Source organism: Coenobita brevimanus, chromosome 95 (assembly GCF_032717465.1).
Source record: "Coenobita brevimanus isolate Jiangsu-jjx chromosome 95, ASM3271746v2, whole genome shotgun sequence".
Lineage (NCBI taxonomy): Eukaryota > Metazoa > Arthropoda > Malacostraca > Decapoda > Coenobitidae > Coenobita > Coenobita brevimanus.
The window spans coordinates 27,965,907-27,985,544 of NC_137048.1; the positions used below are offsets into that span (position 1 = coordinate 27,965,907).

At 40.8% G+C, this 19,638-nt stretch overlaps 1 protein-coding gene across 1 annotated transcript in view; it reads left to right on the forward strand.

Annotated features, from left to right (window-relative positions):
• LOC145413161 (dual 3',5'-cyclic-AMP and -GMP phosphodiesterase 11-like) overlaps positions 1-19,638 on the forward strand; it is a 58,945-nt gene that overhangs the window by 16,660 nt on the left and 22,647 nt on the right. Inside the window, exons 4-6 of the mRNA XM_080282886.1 lie at positions 10,102-10,244; positions 10,525-10,707; positions 13,593-13,757. Of these exons, the coding sequence (XP_080139012.1) occupies positions 10,102-10,244; positions 10,525-10,707; positions 13,593-13,757 (491 nt within the window). The remainder of the gene's footprint in view (positions 1-10,101; positions 10,245-10,524; positions 10,708-13,592; positions 13,758-19,638) is intronic.

Genomic DNA, 19,638 nt, shown 5'->3' on the forward strand with positions numbered 1-19,638 from the left:
GAGAGAGAGAGAGAGAGAATCCCTTGATGTGACGAACCCACAATTATCATTATCCCTTCTTTATAACGCCCTTTTAATTTCCTTCTTAATAATATGCAGATTAAGGCAGACCTCTCATTAAGGTACGGTTAATGGTGGGTAGGATAATGATGATAACGGTGGTAATTATGATGGGTATTATTATTATTATTATTATTATTATTGTTATCATCATCATTATCATCATCATCATCATCATCATCATCATCATCATCATCATCATTTACGACTACTACTACCACCACTACTTCTACTACTACTGCTACTTCTACTACTACTACAACTACTACTACTACTACTACTATTTTTTTCTTTTATTATTATTTCGTTTCTCCAGTTATACATTTCTGTCCACACAAAAACTCCATCATCTAAAAATGTAGTCGACTTATACACATAAATATATGGATAAAAACACTCGCGTTACCTGATAAAAAACCATGAGTACATATGAGAGTAACTATTTATCGATGTTGAGAGAGAGAGAGAGAGAGAGAGGCTAAGATATAGATTGATAGCACTAAGGTCAATAAAGCCGTCAGTTTTTTTTTTTTTAAGTCTCATGCCTGTCTCGCAGTTAGAAGTAAAATATCAGTATATGAATCTTTACTGCACAACAAAGCACACGACACCTTATTAGTAAAGAATATTAGTGTGGGCACGGCAGGAAAGCGGGCACTCAACTGTACTCGTATATTTTCCTAGTGCCATATACAGTAAATGAGTGCTTCCGTGCCAGACCCCCCCACCCCACTCCCTCTCCATTCACCTTGTTTGCCTTCTTAAGTGTGTAGAATTTAAGGCCACTCGAGCGCTTCCTCATAGAGTTTTCCATTTTCCAAAAGTTTGAGGGGCCCGCTTGGTGAATGGGGCTCTTTTGTGGTGTGTGTGTGTGTGTGTGTGTGTGTGTGTGTGTGTGTGTGTGTGTGTGACAGAGAGAAAGGTTGTGTGTATTGTGTTCTTGCTTGAGATTTTGAGATTAGAGGAATTTGGCGTGTGTCTTTGTGCTGTTTTGTGTTTTTGCGTGTGGCTTTTGTGAGGCTGTGGGGCTTCGTGCTTTTGCGTGTGAGGCTGAGGTGTTTTGTGTTTTTGCGTGGAGTTTTTTTTTTTTTTTTTCGCGTGTGATATGCTTTTGGAGGGATTTTACTTGAGAGCTTGGAGTGTGTGTGTGTGTGTGTGTGTGTGTGTGTGTGTGTGTGTGTGTGTGTGTGTGTGTGTGTGTGTGTGTGTGTGTGTGTGTGTGGTGTTAGGAAATGTTTTGGGTGCGAAGTGTTGAGTTTAGGCAATATTGAGGCATTGAGCTAAGGCAAATTTTGCGAAGGATTTTACGTGCAGTTTGCGAGTATTTTCGCGTGCGAGTTTGCGAGGAGGACACACTCTTTTGAAGGAACCAGATGCACCTTTTGTTGATAAGAGGGGACACTACTCTCTCTCTCTCTCTCTCTCTCTCTCGTCAACATGTTGATAGAGTGGAAAAACAGAAAGACAGGGGCAGATATAAGGAGAGAGAGAGAGAGAGAGAGAGAGAGAGAGAGAAGCACTATAGTAGATCAGTATTACAGTGGTTGGTTGTCTGAAAGCCTAGAAGGTACAGACCGCAGACAGACAGACGGATAGATAAGACAGATAGACTGACAGACAGATACAGATAAACAGACCAAACAGACAGACAGAAAAACAGACAAGACTTAAGACATCCCGTGGAAGCTGTGAAGATGGTTGAAAAAACATCTAAGAATTTTACAGCTGGCCTCTGGAGCAATCAGGTTTTTCTTCAACATAAGATTTTACTCTCGTTCTTCCTTCATCCTGTTCAATTTTTTTTATATTATTCTTCTGCTTAGAATTTTCACCCTCTCGCTTTTTTTTTTTTTTTCGTGTTTCTCTTCCGGTTTTCTCATTTTAATTATATCTTTTTCTTGTATGTTTTCTTTTGTTTTCCTTTTTGCTGAAGACTGTACTTTGTTTGTCCTACTTCTGTTATTTTCTCTTCCGGGTTTCATCTTTTATCCTTTCCTTTTTGTGTATTATCTTGTGTTGTTTCTTTTGTGTAATGTATATCCTTGGTTCTTCTTTGTGTATTTTCTTTCTTTTCAGATTTTGTTTAAAGATTTATATACATTACGAACTCCATTTCTGTGTCATCGTTATCCTTTATTTTTGTACATTTTTCCACATTTTCATCCAATTTCCTATTAAAAATCTACCTTGCTTTTTTTTTTTTTTTTTTTCATCTTTTCCTTGCGTATGCCCATCTTAACTTTGTATTTTAATCTCTTTGTATCTTTTCATGTCATTTCATTATTCCTTCTCGTTTGGTTATCATATTTTGCTCGTCTTCATCTTTCCTGTACACCATGTCTTTTCTCCGTCCTTTCTTAGCGCGTTACCTCTTTTAATTCTTCTTCTGCACTTCTTCGTCTTTCCCTTGCTCCCTCTCGTCTTCCATTTGCTCATTCGCGTCCTTCTTTGGCCCGTTTCATCCTCTGTTTACTCAGTTTGTCTTTCCTTCCCGCTTTCGTCTTCCCTTGTTTACATCTTTCCTTTCACTCCTTCCTTCTTGTCATCCATCCTTCTTTACATCCCTCATTGCTATCTTTTCTTTCTCACCATCATTCCATCTTTCAGTACATCGATCCTCCTTATCCATCCTTCTTTCTGTACATCGTTCCTTTCTGTCCTTCCTTCTTTTTATACTTCCTTACACCCATCCTTTGCACTTTTCCTTCTCTTGCTCCTTCTGCAATACCATACTTCTAAGGGGGAAAAAATCACGTCTACATATCCTCATAAGAAGTGTTATTTATGGCAAAGACGCCTCAGTTTCCCTCCATCTTTACTTTACGCCTTCTCATCTCTCCTTTGCACCTTTATTTTGACACATGCAGGTGCCAGAGAGTTAAGGTGCAAGGATGATGGTGTGATATTTATAGGGAAGACCCCCCAATTTCATTTCTTCCATCCTTCCTTTACGCCATATCTCTCTTTTGCACCTTTACTCTGACACATACAGGTGCGAGAGAGTTAAGGCGCAAGGGTGAGGGCGCCTTCTTGCTTGCTTGCTTACTTAATTAAGGTGAAGCGGGCCCGTGTTTGTCTTCAGGATTTAATTTAGCGAGTGTCTTGAGTTGGAGAGGTGAAAGAGGTGAAGATCTGTGACTTTAAAGACGGTGAGAAGAAAGAGGAAGTGTTTTGTTTTATTCTGACTACCTCTTGGCGATTTTTTAAGGCCTTTGATGTCTTTAATTTGCGGGGTGATGGTGATGATTCTCTCTCTCTCTCTCTCTCTCTCTCTCTCTCTCTCTCTCTCTCAGCATTTGGAGAGAGTAAATCTGTATCTCTAAATACACCCATATCACACTCATAATATTTACATTCACTAGTGTCTCTGTTCTTTGTCCTTAAACACATGATTCTCTCTCTCTCTCTCTCTCTCTCTCTCTCTCTCTCTCTCCAGTCGCAGAATACGTCATCGCACCCCTTCCTAAGCTGTTTATTTTGCTTATTACACCCTGTATAGCGTATTGTATTGTGATTATATGTTTTTAATAGCGACATGACCATCAGTAAATCTCATAAAGAACAGGATATTAATGAGCTGTCTGCTATAACAAATCACTGACGAATAAGTGTTACGGAACTTTTAGCTGGGAAAGGAAGAGGTTAAATTTTCGTGAGCAAGAAGGGAAATAGGCGAAAATAAAAGAAAATAATGGCCTGAGAATTTTATGAAGTGGAAGAGACTATGTAAAGAGTAAGAAAATAGAGAGAGACAGGAATGAGAGGTATGTAACGGGTTGAGAATATTATGCACAAGGAGAAGTGGGTGAGGTAAACATGAGAGGAATATAATGAGCTGAGAAAATGATGAAGAAGAGGAAGAGATTAATATTTTAGAAAGGAGGAAGAGAAACAGAGGGAAAATGAGAGGAATATTATGGGCTGAGAATATTATAAAGAGGAATAGGTTAGTGAGGCAAACATGAGAGGAGTTTAAGGAGCTGAGAGTATTACGAAGGAGAAGAGGAAAAAAATATTTTTGTAAGTAAGATGGGACTTGGGGGAAAAAATAAGAGAATTAGTTTGCTGAGTGTATTATGAAGAGGTGAAAGAAGCAAACATGGGAGGAATTTAATGAGCTGAGAATATTATGAAGATGAGGAAGAGAGTAATATATTAAAAAGTAAAGAGGGAGTTAGGGAAAATATGAGGGATATTAATGGGCTGAGAATATTATCAAGTGGAAGAAGTTGGTATTTTAGAGAGTAAGAAAGTGGAGAGGCAGACATTAGAGAAATTTAATAATCTGAGAATATTATGAAAGGAGAGGGGAAGAGAATATTTTTAGAAAGTAATAAGTGGAAGAAGCAAAAGTGAGAGGAATATAGGCTTACAATATTGTGAAGGAAAAGAGGAAGAGATTATTTTTTTTAGAAACTAATAAGGGGGAAAAAACAAAACTGGGAAGAAATTTATGGGGTGAGAATATTACTAAGGGGAAGAGGAAAAGTTGATATTTAAAAAGTAAGGAGAGAAGCAAAAATGAGATGCAGATGATGGCTTGAGGATAGAAAGTAATAAAGGAAAGAAGCACGATTAGGTGGCTCAATCGGTAGAGAGGTGGCCTGCAGTCCTCACGGACCCCGGTTCGAATCCTGGCTGGGGCAGGGAACAGTTTAAGGATTTGAATTTCATTAAATCAGGCTTTACTGATCTACCAGAAGACCCGCCGACATGTTGTAAAAATACCCCCGCTAATACCAATACACCAGTCCTGTATGAGACAGCCCTAGCATGTATTCAATATGGACGGTGGGTGTTAGCGCCGAAGTGGTGACATGTAGAGGTGTATGGTATGTAGGAGGACTGCTGGGCCTTGATAGCAGGCTGTGAAGCCTATGCCCAGAGTTGGACACAAAAAAAAAAAAAAAAAAAAAAAAAAATGGAGATGAGAATTCCGGGAAATAAATTACTCAGGACGCTTGGATGGCATTGTAGAAGAAGTTATGTAAGGTTAGGTTTTCTTAAAGATGACCGTCGCGAGTGTGAAGAAAAGCGAACTCATACGTGTCTGTACTCCATTCACTCTAACGTGGCCCAGAATTTCGTCCCTGTTCAGCTTACATCACGCGGCTCAGTGACAGGAAAAGACAGTACTATACGGCACTACATCCTTTCCTTAGCACTTCATGGTGACAGCATCATATTCTAGTGTTAATCTGCTGTTGCAACTCGGCATTCAAAGTGGAGAGGTGGCAATTTAAGGCCAAGTTGGAGTGAACAGAGTATAGTGATCATAGGAGGAATATGCAGAGAATCAGGAGTTAGGCGAAAAAAAAAAAAAAAAACTGGGTTAAAGTTTTCCCACTGACTCATTTTTCTCAGCATCATCCCTGTCCCCTGAAAGAAGGAAGGTGGACTGAAGGGAAGAGTAATTTCAGCCTGCAGTCCACTGGGTTCACATCCAAAGGACCTTTGGGTTAAAACTACGGCCTTCCTATAACTTCTTATTTCTCATCGTCTTTCATGCCGGTAATCCTTGTCATCATTAAAAACATTCCCAGTAATATTAACAGTGCAATAGCCATTAATATTCAGGAAATAATAATCTCACTTTTCTGAACAAAGATATTCAGGGTACAGTAAGCTAATCCTAAATCCATCCTGCTTAATGTAATCCACTTTGTCTAGTCCATTTTAATCCGCTCCTTCTGTGACCTGGCGGGAAGAAAGGCGGCGTGACAGAGGGAGTAATTAAAGGAGTAATTAAATCCCGCAGTAATTAAAGGAGAGGACGAGAATGGACGTCAGAAACAGAGCAATTAAGAAGCAGATGACGTCCTAATCACCATTTCCGACATTACGCTTCCGACTGCCGCGAGATTTACGACAGAACTTACGATGATTAATTTTGTCCTCGTAACTAAAATTATTATTATTATTATTATTATTATTATTGTTGTTGTTATTATTATTGTTATTATTGTTATTATGTAGGATGAAAATGTTTGAATGTCACGACACACAAAGAGTTTCCATGTAATTACTTTTCATCTTATCTCAAGATTTTTATTTATTTGTCATTGAAAAACGGTATTATTATCGCTACACACACACACACACACACACACACACACACACACACACACACACACACACACACACACACACACACACACACACAGTTGAAAATCGTGAAAAATATGCTTAATTTTCTGGAAAATCATCAAGTTGGCAAGAATCTCAAAAATATATATCTAAATGGAAATAAACATCTCAAAATCTTGCTACATAATCTAGAAATTGATATCCCTAAGTTTCTAGTATTCTCTCTCTCTCTCTCTCTCTCTCTCTCTCTTTTAAATGATGAGGGGCGTGATAACTTTTATGACGCGAATGATATTAATTACAGTATATAGAATTCCCCCCTGTATTTTATCCCTAATTAGGCTGATATTGAATTATTATTATTATGATTATGATGATGATGATTATTATTATTGTTATTATTATTATTATTCATTTATTTATTCTTTTTTTGGTGATTTCTAGGGACCTTTTTCTAGTTTGCATTAGATGAGGTAAAATTATTATTTTTGTTATTATTATTATTATTATTATTATTATTATTATTATTGTTGTAGTGGTAATGGTGGAGGTGGTGAACTGGTTATGATGGTAGTACTAATAGTAGTAATAGTTGTTGTTGTTGTAATGTTAATGTCACTCAACCGATTCATACCATCAGCATAACGTATATTTTGCTTAATACGAATTGATATATCTTTGAAAGAGAGAGAGAGAGAGAGAGAGAGAGAGAGAGAGAGAGAGAGAAATACACTTTCCTTCCACCTACTGTACCGAAAATATCATGATCCAACACCACTACCCCAGAAAAACACAGCCACTCTATTGATCCCAGCTAATGGAAAACCAAGCTGGTCCATTCCCCCTCAACTCCCGGGAACTCTAACACAGCCGCCAGTTTATGCAGTGTACAGCCAAAGTTAATAATGAAAGTCGATAGAGCTGTGTGGCGGGGGTGTGGGGGTGTGGTGTGGGTGGGTGTAGAGCTTGGAGGTGGGTAAGGTGTGTGGGTGGGCTGGCGTGTAATTCACCGGGTTGGTCAGGATCGCGTGATTGTAGTGATCATTAGCTTTTTACCCTCCCGGAAGAGAACTGAGAGTTCATATAGTCCGATGTAAGGGCAAGGCCTTGACCTTCACACAAGCACATACCCATCCCCTTGCTCAAGGGGTACGGTACCCACCCGCTTCGTCAGTGAAACTTTTCGCACCCAAGCAAGGCGCGAACCCACGTCCTAGCAGATGCTAGGCGAGAGCGTTACCACTGAGCCGGCGTGCGGTATATATATATATATATATATATATATATATATATATATATATATATATATATGTGTGTGTGTGTGTGTGTGTGTGTGTGTGTGTGTGTGTGTGTGTGTGTGTGTGTGTGTGTGTGTGTGTGTGTGTGTGTGTGTGTGTGTGTGTGTGTGTGTGTGTGAAAGAGAGAGAGAGAGAGAGAGATTTTTTCTCACTCGCCCCCCTTGTTGTTTACGGCTGGGGAGGGGGTACCTGGGCGGGTTCATTCTGCGCCAAAAGTTAGTTCGGCCGTGTGTCTGCGATGGAATGGTTATCAGCGAGCGGGGAGTTGAAAATTTATATCCATGTTTATTGTGGAATGTTTATTGATTTTTTTTTTTTGGGGGGGAGGGAGGTGGGTAGATAGAACCTTTATTAACCTCGTAAAAGTTGTTAAATAGTAGTAGTAGTAGTAGTAGTAGTAGTAGTAATAATAATAATAATAATAATAATAATAATAATAATAACAATAACAGTAAGAAGAAAAGAATAGATGGCGATTTTATCAATATAAATAATTATATGAATAAGAACAGATGGCGACTTTTCGAACAATAATAATAATAATAATAATAATAATAATTCCAAAGTATATAGACTGTTGGAAAATACTCGTAGAGGAGATATTTTTAGGATTGGAGAAGTAAGATGCAGCTGTAATGAAAAAAAACAAAAAAAAAAACAACCACCCATCTTACATTTAGACTTTTATTCTCGTCGGTTAAGGAAGCTCCCCAACACCCCTTCCTCAGCGGTTTATTTTGCTTATTACACCTTACCGACCTATTCTGTGTTGCTTAAATCATTCTAATGTCAACATACTCTGCATAAATAGCGACACAACTACAATAGCCAGCCGTATACAAAAATGAATCGCTAAAGAAGAGATATACATACAAAAGGATATTAACCACTCCTATCCAGAAATAAATCGCTAAGGAAGAGAGTCATACAAAAGGATGTTAACCACTCCTGTTCAAAAATAAATCGCTAAGGAAGAGGTGTTAGGGAGCTTCCTTAAACGACGGGAGTACGCGCCATAATCTCATGACTCGTGTTGTTTGTGTAGTGTAAACATTGCCACGTGCGCGGTCAACATGGACTTGTGAGGCAAACACGGAAGCTTATGCATTATTCACTCACCCGCTACACCCGACGCGTTGAAGGCGTGCAACTGGACTGTGTGTGTGTGTGTGTGTGTGTGTGTGTGTGTGTGTGTGTGAGAGAGAGAGAGAGAGTTTGTGTGTGTGTGTGTGTGTGTGAGAGAGAGAGAGAGAGAGAGAGAGAAAGAGAGAGAGTTTGTGTGTGTGTGTGTGTGTGTGTGTGTGTGTGTGTGTGTGTGTGTGTGAGAGAGAGAGAGAGAGAGAGTGTTTGTGTTTTTTTTGTGTTAACCTTTTTTGTCTGGTTGTCCATCTATCCGTCTCCTGTATCTTTATGTCTACCTGTATTTTCCACCAATCTGTCTATATCTATCTGTGTACAGGTGTATCTAAGTGTACCTGTCTGTCTATATATATCATTTGCCTTCTAGGGATTGTATTCTGTTTATTATTATCCCTTAGTAAATAGCGGGGTAAAATGACTAAAACAAAATCCCAGGAAAGTGTTAATATATATGTACTGAAATATTTAGCTTGTGTATTTAACCCTTTCACGGCCGGGGTAACTCTAGTGCTGGATTCCTGCTGACGGCCAATGGTTTTATTCGGCTGAGAGGGAGTCAAGGAAGCCTGGGGATGTTGGTGTGTGTTTGATGGTGAAAGAAAATGAACGTACCCATTTAATTTCAATCATTTACCAGGCACAAAAATCAATGGCCATACGCGATTTAATTAACTCGGTGAATTGTTGACCTCTGTGATTGAGTGTCCCGGAGAGTAAGCGACCTGTGACGTCATCAGGGGGTAGAAGTAGTCGTAGAAGGAAATATACACGTGGCAGGTTTTCTCTGTATATTCATTTTTGTCTCTGTCTCATCTCAGTCTCCCTATCTCTGTCTCTTTCAGTGCCTGGCTGTTCTGTCTGACCTTACCTTTTTCTGCATAGCTTTTCTATGTCATTCTCCCTTTCTCTACATAGATTTTCTGCTTGTCTAGCTGCGTGTTTTTGTATTACTGTCTGTCTCTCTGTGTATTTCTGTCCGTCCGTCTGTCAATCTATCTGTCTATTTCCATCTGTCACATCTGTCTTTCTATATCTATTTTCCTGTCCACCTATCTTTAAACTATCCATGTATCTGTCTCCCAGTCTCTGTCCATATCAGTCTCTCTCCCTGGCGCCTACCCCACATTTTCCAATCATGGTTTTTGATAGCATAAGTCTCGACCTCGGTTTGGCACGAAGCTGGGACGCGAGGATTTACTTAAGCCTATCTAACTCAATGTCTTAGCCACATTTTACCTCTTACTCAAGTCTTCAGTCTTTTTTTTTTCTATTGTGGAGGTTAAGTTTGGTTTATCTTTCTACCTTTATATCTCCTCCTTCTTTCCTTCTCCTTTCTTTCCTTTTCTCTCCTCACGTCTCTTTTTCTCGATTAATTTACTTATACTTAATCCCCCCCTCCTCTAGGTACAGCGACGGCGATAATAATCCTTCCATTTATATTATCAGTTATTTTTCCTCATGCCATTTATTTTCATTACTAAATCATTTACTTCTACTTATCCCCCCCCCCCCTCAGGCGCAGCGACCCCCGTACGTAAGATCTCAGCACACGAGTTCGAGCGTGGGGGCCTGACCAAACCCATAGTGACCACCATAGACGGCACACCCACCTTCCTCTCCCCCGCTGGAGCTGCTGAGAACGTCGCCATACTTGCAAAGGTAACTTCCATATTCGCTTGCATCTCATTAATGCTCCAAATTTTGACAATGAAAAACTGCAAAATGGACAGTAATTCCCGTGATAGCAGTGAAGCAAGGCTAGTGAGCAGAGTAGCATTCCTATTTTTTTTTTCTTTCTTCAGGTCCGCCGCAAGCCCAAAACGGAGCAGAAAGGGCTTGGAAGAATTCAAGATGGAGATGGCAATTTTAGGCAAGGCAAAGTGAAGAGAGTATATAATTCCCATCTATTTAGATTTTTCTTTCTGCCTCTCTGCTCCAGGTCCGCCGCAAGTCTAAAACGGAGCTGAAGGGCCTGGATGAACGTCAGCTGATCTTCGAGTTGGTGAAGGACATCTGCAACGATCTGGACGTGCGCTCTCTCTGCCACAAGATCTTGCAGAACGTGTCCATTCTCACCAGCGCAGACAGATGTTCACTCTTCCTCGTGCAGGGGGTAAGGTTGGTTGGGAGTGGGGTGGGAAGAGTGGTTGGTTGGGGGTTGGGTGGGAAGAAGGCAGGGCTGGGAGTTGGGTGGAAAGAGGGTAGGGTTGGGCGTGGGGTGGGAAGAGAGTTGGTTGGGGGTGGGATGGGAGGAGAGTAAGGTTGGAGGTGGGGTTGGAAGGGTATAGGGTTGTGGGTGGGTGAGGTTGATATGGGGTGGGATAGGCAGGCCGTGAGTTTGGCAGAGAGGTAGGGTGGGAAAGTGTATGGGTAGGTAGGTGATAGGGTTGAAAGGGAGGTTGGCTGGTGATCGACTTAGTAGAGAGGTGGGGTTGGCAGGGATGGGGTCGTTAGGGATGGAGTTGGTAGAGAGGTGGGGTTGGCAGGAATAAGGTTGGCAGGGGTGGGCTTGGTAGGGATAGAGTTGGTAGAGAAATGAGGTTGGTAGGTGTTGGGTTAATAGACAGTGGCATTGGTAGAGAAGTGAGGGTGGTGGAAGATGTGGGGGGGGGGGGGAAGCCAGTGTAATGAAAAAATGGTACAGATAAAAATGGTACAGATGAAAAAAATAAAAAGAAACAGACGAAAGAACAGATAGGTGAGTTGAAGGGGAAGTAGTGAATGTAACTTTCTTTTTTATTTAATTAGAATGCAGTCCCTTTTAATCTCCAGTTACAAAGACATTCCAGAGCCTAAACTAAGTACCAGAATTAAGGGCCTCTCTCCTGCCAAAAATTGTGATATCTCTTCTAACAAATTAGTGGTCTCTTTGCAACCAGAATTAATGGACAGTCAGAATTAATGGTCTCATACTACGAAACTTAATGGTCTCGCTACGAAAGTTAATTGTCTCTCATACCGGTACTACCAAAATCATTGGTCTCTGTACTACCAAAATTAATCGTCTCGCTACTACCAAAAGTAATGATCTCTTTCCGGTACTATGAAAATCAGTGGTCTCCCTGTTACGAAATTAATGATCTCTTACCGGTACAGTGAAAATTAATGGTCTTCCTGCTACGAAAATTAATGATTCCCCTGCTGCCAAAATTAATGATCTCTCAGGTGAAGCATAATTTACAATACACTGTAATTGCACGGGAATTTCCACAGTCAGGCAACGGTATAGTGATGCGCGCAGAAGAAGCAATCGATACGCACCTGACCGTTCCCTCTGCCTAGCCTGCCTCCTTCATTTAATTATCTCCAATCAGCCTTGTGACGGCCCCCTGTACGCCTGTCAAAGCAAACATTCCTCGCACAAATTCTGGCAACGTCTCCCTTAATTAGAATGAGTTTTTTCCATTTGCAGTATCTTTTTTGTCAGTAGTTGTATATTCAGTTTTATACAAGGATGAAATAAAAATATGCATCACTTTATTGCTTTGTGCACAGTGTCACTCCTCCGATATGAGAAATATATTTGCATTCTTTATTGCTTTTTTGAACAATGTCACAAATGAAATAAGAAATAAATATTCTTCTCTTTATTACTTTTTTTGAACAGTGTCACTCCTCCGATATTATGTTGTAGTGCAGCTGGACAGACAGACGCTCAGAACCACCCAATATTTCGTTCCAATATTCCTCTTCGTTTTTAATCCCACACACCCACATAGATTACTGCCTGCATCCATGGTATATAGTATTTTATTATTATTTTTACCTTTTGCTGATTTATGTATCTCTTTCCCTTTACTTCTTTTTTTTTTTTCATCGTCCCCGCCCCCCCCTTTTTTTTTTTTACACAATTTTCCATTTTTTTTTCCTCATTTTTTCCTGACATCCCCCTTTCTTCTATCCCAGTTTTTCACCATATCTCATTTTTCTTCACTTCCTTTCGCTTTTCCTCGTCTTCTTCACTTCTTCATTGCGTCATTCTTTTTCTTCCCCTCTGTGTTCTCAGTTCCCTCTCTCTCTCTCTCTCTCTCTCTCTCTCTCTCTCAGCTTCTTCTTTTCTTCGCTCTTTTTCATGTTTTCTTCACCCTTTAAAATTTCCCTCTAGTTTATTTCCTCACCTCTTTCCTTTCCTCCGTATATTTCTTCTTCCTCTCTCTCCCTCCCTCCCTTCCACGCGTCCTCATCCATTTTCCGTCCCTCCCTCCCTCTTTCCTTGCTTCTCCCCTTTCTGCCTACCTCCCTCACCGCTTCTTATCCTTTCCTCCCTCACACGGCCGGCCAACTTGATAGAACCTCCATGAATCTGTTACCTAGCACCCTCACTTCACTTCACTTCACATCACCTCACCTAACTTCACTTCACTTCACTTCGCTTCGCATCTCCTCACCTCACCTCACCTCACCTCACACTTCACTTCACATCACTTCACTTCTTCACTTCACTTCGCCTCTACTTTATCACCACACCTATCCTTACCTCTTTATAAATATATACCTCTTCACGTAACCTACCTCCTCTCTCTCACTCTCTGTTGGTTTCACATCCCCTCGTCTCCCGTTAACCATGTTCCTTTCCCCTCATCTCCCCTCATTTCCCCTTATCCATGTTCCTTTCCCCTTATCTGCCCTCACTTCCCCTTATCCATGTTCCTTTCCCCTCATCTCCCCTCATCTCCCCTTATCCATGTTCCTTTCCCCTCACTTACCCTCGCCTCCCCTTATCGTTATTTTGGTATCACTTCTTTTTAACTTTCCCTCCCCTCTCTCTGTCAGGTTCCCCTCCCCTCCCCTCACTTGACCTCTCCTATTTTATTTCACTTCACGCAGCCTCTTTCCCACTCCTCCCCCCCTTCACCTCTCTCTCTCTCTCTCTCTCTCTCTCTCTCACACACACACACACACACACACACACACACACACACACACACACACACACACACACACACACACACACACACTCAACTTCACTTCTCCTCCCCTCACTTCCCCTCTCCTTTCCCCCTTCAGGATGCGGACAACCGATGCCTGGTCTCCACCCTCTTCGACGTCAATCCGGACTCTACCGTGGAGGAGATGGAGGAGAAAGAGGAGATTCGCATTCCCTGGGGCTGTGGCATCGTCGGTTACACGGCCATGAGCGGCACTATGGTCAACATACCCGATGCTTACCAGGTGGGTCATGACTCTCTCTAACACCTTTTCCTAAGCGATTTATTTTTGCTTAATACACCTTCCTGTCTTATTCTGTGTTATGTAAATCCTTCAATCATCGCCATACTCTGCATACATAACGTACAAACGGATACCAACCAGCCATATCCAAAAGTAAGTCGCTAAGGAAGAGGTGTTAGGGAGCTTCCTTACCCGACGAGAATACGGGCCGAGGTGGTAGAGGAGACTTCGTAATTCTTGTTCAGTGGTGATTTATTTTGCATATTATACCATAGTAACCTCTTATATCTTTTGATGCAAACTACTGTATGTCGATGTTAACACGATATAACTCACCTACAGTATCATGTAAACTTGTGCAGAAATAAATCACTAAGGAAGAGGTACTACGAAGGCTTTTGCAGCATGCCACGACCCTGAGACGCGTGAGAGTATGGGTAGGGAAAGATGGGAGGAAAGGGGGCCATGTTAAGAGAGAAAGATGGGAGAGATGCATGTCTGAATAGTGATAAAAAAAAAAAAATACAGGAGTAAAAAAGGACGTAAAAGGAGAGAGAATGTTGTGAGAGTGAAAGGAGAGGGGAGAGGGACGGGGTGGTGCGAGAGGCGAGCGGTTGAGTGGGAATTACTTGGCTTTGTAGTTATCATACTTGACGCCTGGTGGATCGATGAGAGGGGCAGGGAGGTGAGAGGGATTTGTGGAGGGACAAGCTCTTCAGGTTGAGAGAGAGAGAGAGAGAGAGAGAGAGAGGAGACGCGACGAGAAGGATGAGTGGAAGAAGATTATTACATGATTTTGATACTGTGCAGAGGCATTCAATGAGCCAAACTGTCTAAAAATAAAACGAAAAAATGATACTTCTTGCGCTACATGGGATTTTGAGAAACTAGACATGCACGATTGGTACCCCGCCTGTTCGGTTTGCTCAGGGTGTGGTGTGTTTTTTGTGACATGCCGTAGTTCTCCCACTCTGACATAGCGATTTTCGTCCTTTTGCATTTTTTTCGTCGTAGCTCAGTGGCAGATACACTTGAATACTACGGCTCCATATCCTTCTATAGCACGTCTACGTAACTAGCACTATGTTGTGTTAATCTCATGTTAGAGCGCGGCAGTTTTAGGCCAAGGTAAATTTAGCAGATCATACCCTCAGTCTGTGGGACAAATGCCTCGAAATATCTGCTTAATGTTGAGACTGGTGAGAATTGCCCCCTAAATTTTCACCTCATCCAGAGTAATCACAATGGCTGGTTTGTTATTATTTGATGGAATTAAACCTTTCCCGCAACTCGAATACTAAGTCATGGTTGTGTGAAATTCGATGAGTCTTGGTTATGAAGTAGGGACGAGTCTCCCTGGTTACTAGTCAGAACTTTTCTCCAGTCTGACTACACGTGGCCATAAACCTAGCTGAAATACGGGTTATAGATCTTTGTCATATGGAAACAAACGCACTATAGGTGGTTACTCACTCACATATCGTTAAGAATGTGGGGATCATCTTAACAGTGTCTTTAAGGCTGTGGGGATGTTATAGTTCTGTCACCTTAACTTAGCCCAGTGTCCTTTTGCAGCTTATTTCACGTAGCTCAGTAGCAGAAAGCGGTACTACGAATCTACATCCTTTTCATGGCACTCCATCGTGATTAGCATCATATTCTAGTGTCTTGCTGTTGTTACTACTCAGCATTCAATGTGGAGAGATGGCAATTTTAGACCAAATAAGAGTGAGAGGAGTATAGGTGTTCACTGCTTCCCGTGTCACTTCCGGGGTCCAGAGACAAAAGGCCTTCCCAGCCCTATTGACGTACAACACACACACACACACACACACACACACACACACACACACACACACACACACACACACACACACACACACACACACAGCCTCGTAATTAAGATGTTGTGGACAAAGGGACGCCCATTTGGGAACAGTCCTCAGCTCCTTCAACCCAGCAGATTATTATTATTATTATTATTATTATTATTAAGATCTATTGTTGTGAAGGGCTTATAGAAGTTCGAAAAGTCCCTTCCATGCTTAATAATAATAATAATGATAATAATAATAATAATAATAATAATAATAATAATAATAATAGTTTGAGGAAAGGAGGTGTTAGGTTTAAATTTATCATCGGATTTAAGGATCTAGGCATTCATTAGGGAAGGCAGAGCAATTATTTCCCCTCTCTTTGTGTGGCTTTTATCCTGCCTACACCCCTTTGAGGATTGTTAAGCCTGTCTTCCTGCTTAGTAGTTAGGTTCGTAATAACCCTCTCTTCAAGTTACATTTTTTTTTTAGCCTCGTGATATATATATATATATATATATATATTGCTCCTATTTAGATATATATATATATATATATATATATATATATATATATTTAGCCTCGTGATATATATATATATATATATATATATATATATATATATATATATATATATATATATATATATATATTTAGCCTCGTGATATATATATATATATATATATATATATATATATATATATATATATATATATATATATATATATATATTTTCGCCTTTTAGTTTACTGTTCCTACCATCGGGTCGTCCATAGTAGTGAAGGGGTTGTTGTAATTGTGTGTGTGTGTGTGTGTGTGGTCTTTTATCTCCCCTTATCCTCCTCTCATCTCAAGCAGCCTGATAATGATGCTTGGTCACCACACAGTACTTTCCCCCCTCCGTCATCATTTTCTCCATGTTGCGTTACTTTAGACTTTTTTTTAATGTATTTGCTTACGTTTGTCTTTTCCTTCCGTCTCTTTCTGTGATCTCTCCCAATCACTTTTTTTTCCCAAACGGTATTATTTTACATACACAGTAAAATCAGTCTTTTATAAATATAGAAGTAGTACAGTACTTAGTTCGTCAGATCTGATGAACTACAGGCCACAGCATAAGTATAGGCTGCATTATTAATTAGCACTGAAATACAGCTGGTCTCTACTAAGGTGCACTTGTAATACAGTAATATGAATAAGGAAGATGAGAATTACTGTACTTAAGATGCAATGCAGATACTGTACAGTACCGGATCAATGCTTCATTATTTTTAGTATTGCACTAAAATTCAGAGATGCACACGGGACAGGGCAGTACTGTACTTTGAAGCTTAAGATATATTTTCATAAATAAGCAATTCTTACAATCATCATCATCATCATCATCCGGACCTTCTTTCTCATCCAAGGGCAGGGTGAGGGGTAGCAACGTCCAGACAGCCTAAGTTCTCACTAAAACTGATTTATTGTTTGAGATTGGCCTGCGTTTCTCGAAGTTGGATGTTATTTGGAAACTAATTCCCGAATAACTGTTTTATTTATTTTTAGATGTCTGGTTAGTACTTGGATGGGTGACCGCCTGGGAATACCAGATGCTGTTGGCATAACGTTCTCCCTACGTGTCAAGTGGGGTTGGTGGAGGATTAGTGCCCCTCCCTGTAAAACAATTAACTCTAAGCCCTTGGCCACCCCGTTTGGGATACATGGCATCTGGCAATGAATGAATGAATGAAACATTCTTATTTTCTATGTTATTAAATTTATCTTCTTCATATTGTGATTATTGGGACATTATAGAGCGCTTTATACAGTTAATGGCAGACGATTTTATTTAGCTAAGTGAATATTAACCCTCTCATAGTCAGGGCAACTCTCCTGTTTCATTTCAGTTAACCATAGAAGATTTTACTCAGCTGAAATTGTCATAGGAGCCAGGATGTTAAGGATTACCGTATTAAAATAAGTCACTTAGGAAAACGTGCTTCGAAAGCCAACTAGACAACAGCATCTTGTGTTTCCCATCTTCCTTGCCTCTCCCCTCAGTTCCTTTTCCCATCATTCTTTATTTTTCCTTCTTTTCCTTTCCTCCTCCTCCTCCTCCTCCTTCTCCCTCGACTTTCTTACCCGCTCTTGTTTGGGCCAGCTATCCCTGTTGCCTCCTCCATCACTCACCATTATTCCATTATTTCCTCTCTCTCTCTCTCTCTCTCTCTCTCTCCCAAAACCTAATTTTCCCTATTAAAAAAGACTGCCTCCATCATATACATATTCCGCTTCACCAAACTTAGCCAATTTGCATACATGTTTACTAAGAGGCAGTTGACAGTAGACGCATCCCTTCAGTACGATAACTCTCTCTCTCTCTCTCTCACCACCACCACCATTACTACTACTACTACTACTGCTATAACACTCTCTCTCTCTCTCTCTCTCTCTCTCTCTCTCACACCACCAATACTACTACTACTACTACTACTACAACTACTACTACCATCACCACCATTACTACTACTACTGCTACTACGACTACTACTACTACTTCTGTACTACTACTACATAATCAAAAACTCCAGTCACTTCTTGAAGATCGAACCTGTGTGCCATACTGCAACTCCGACCGGCGCACGCAAACCACTACGCCACCGGAGAGGAAGTAATGTTTAGAAATGTCTGCAGTTGGGACGAGATGTTGAGACAGCTGGCTTTTATGTTATCTTATCTTTGGTGGCCATTGCGATAAGCGAGGGAGCAAGTGGTAGGTCAGGATTGAGAGAGAGAGAGAGAGAGAGAGAGAGAGAGAGCGTTTTAGAGAGGAAAAAGAGTGCAAGAGAGAGAGAGTGTGTGAGTGATATGTGTGATGGGAGTTAGTATATGACAGACTGGATGTCGCTATAAAGAATGATTTCCCACAAGCATCACTCGCTACTACGGTATCTGAATATAAATTGCACCTGCCAGTTTTCAATCCACCTGTAATTAGTCGAACTTTGCCATGATATTATCTTGGTACTTTCTTGTGTTTCTGCATAATTCTGGTTTTAAATAGGTTGATGCAGACGCTTACCATCCACTCACTAGATGTAGAGCTGTCTTTAGGTGACTGCCCCAAGTGGCAAACCATACCATTTCCAGTGACTGAGGTAATCATTAATTATGCTGAGTTGTAACTATACAGGATGATAATCTCTTGATATCGTCACCGTCATCTTTTTACAGTCGTATCATCACTGTCGTCTTTATATACCCTTTATATCATCACTGTTTGTACAGCCTTGGTATCATCACGTCATCCATTTGCGGTGAGTCACAAATATTACAGATAGTGGGCAGTGTCTTTCATGCAGTCAAAACTAGACTGAAATAAGAACACGCGTTGGCTTCGCCACCCACTGAAAAATAAATAAATGAATAAGTATAGTAAATAAAAAGTTGGCCATTAGATGGAGTACAATGCAAGAGCTGTCCCAATCAGAAAAAAAGTTAATGGCAATCTGGGGCTCCTATAACTCGGTTTTGCCTGAATAGAGTGCTAGAGATGACTGACTATGAGCGGGTCAGTAATCACCTTCAGACTCCTCTCTCTCTCTCTCTCTCTCTCTCACATGAACAAGCAGAGATCATAAACATACAAATCTCTGGTCATAATTAACTTCAGTCCCTTTGGGTATAATAAGGTGTTGCATTACATAAATCTTTCATGTTTTTTAATCAAGACAAAAAGGTTAACGTTAGGGCAGAAGAAGCTATGTTACTCCTGTCTCTAATTTCTCTTCAGCCAGGTGTGTGTGTGTGTGTGTGTGTGTGTGTGTGTGTGTATGTGTGGGAGAGAGAGAGAGAGAGAGAGAGAGAGAGGCCATTACATCATCCAGGTTACCACAGTTACCTCCCCTAATTGTTACCCAAAGTGCTCGTTTTACCTGCCAAGCCACATAGGATGGATGCATACCTGAGTGGGGTGGCGCCAGCTGCCCAGACCAGGATTTGAACCCTGGCGCTAACAGGCCGGCATTTCGTAGCCAGCATCACTAATCACAAGGAAATACTGAAAAATCACCCTCGAGACC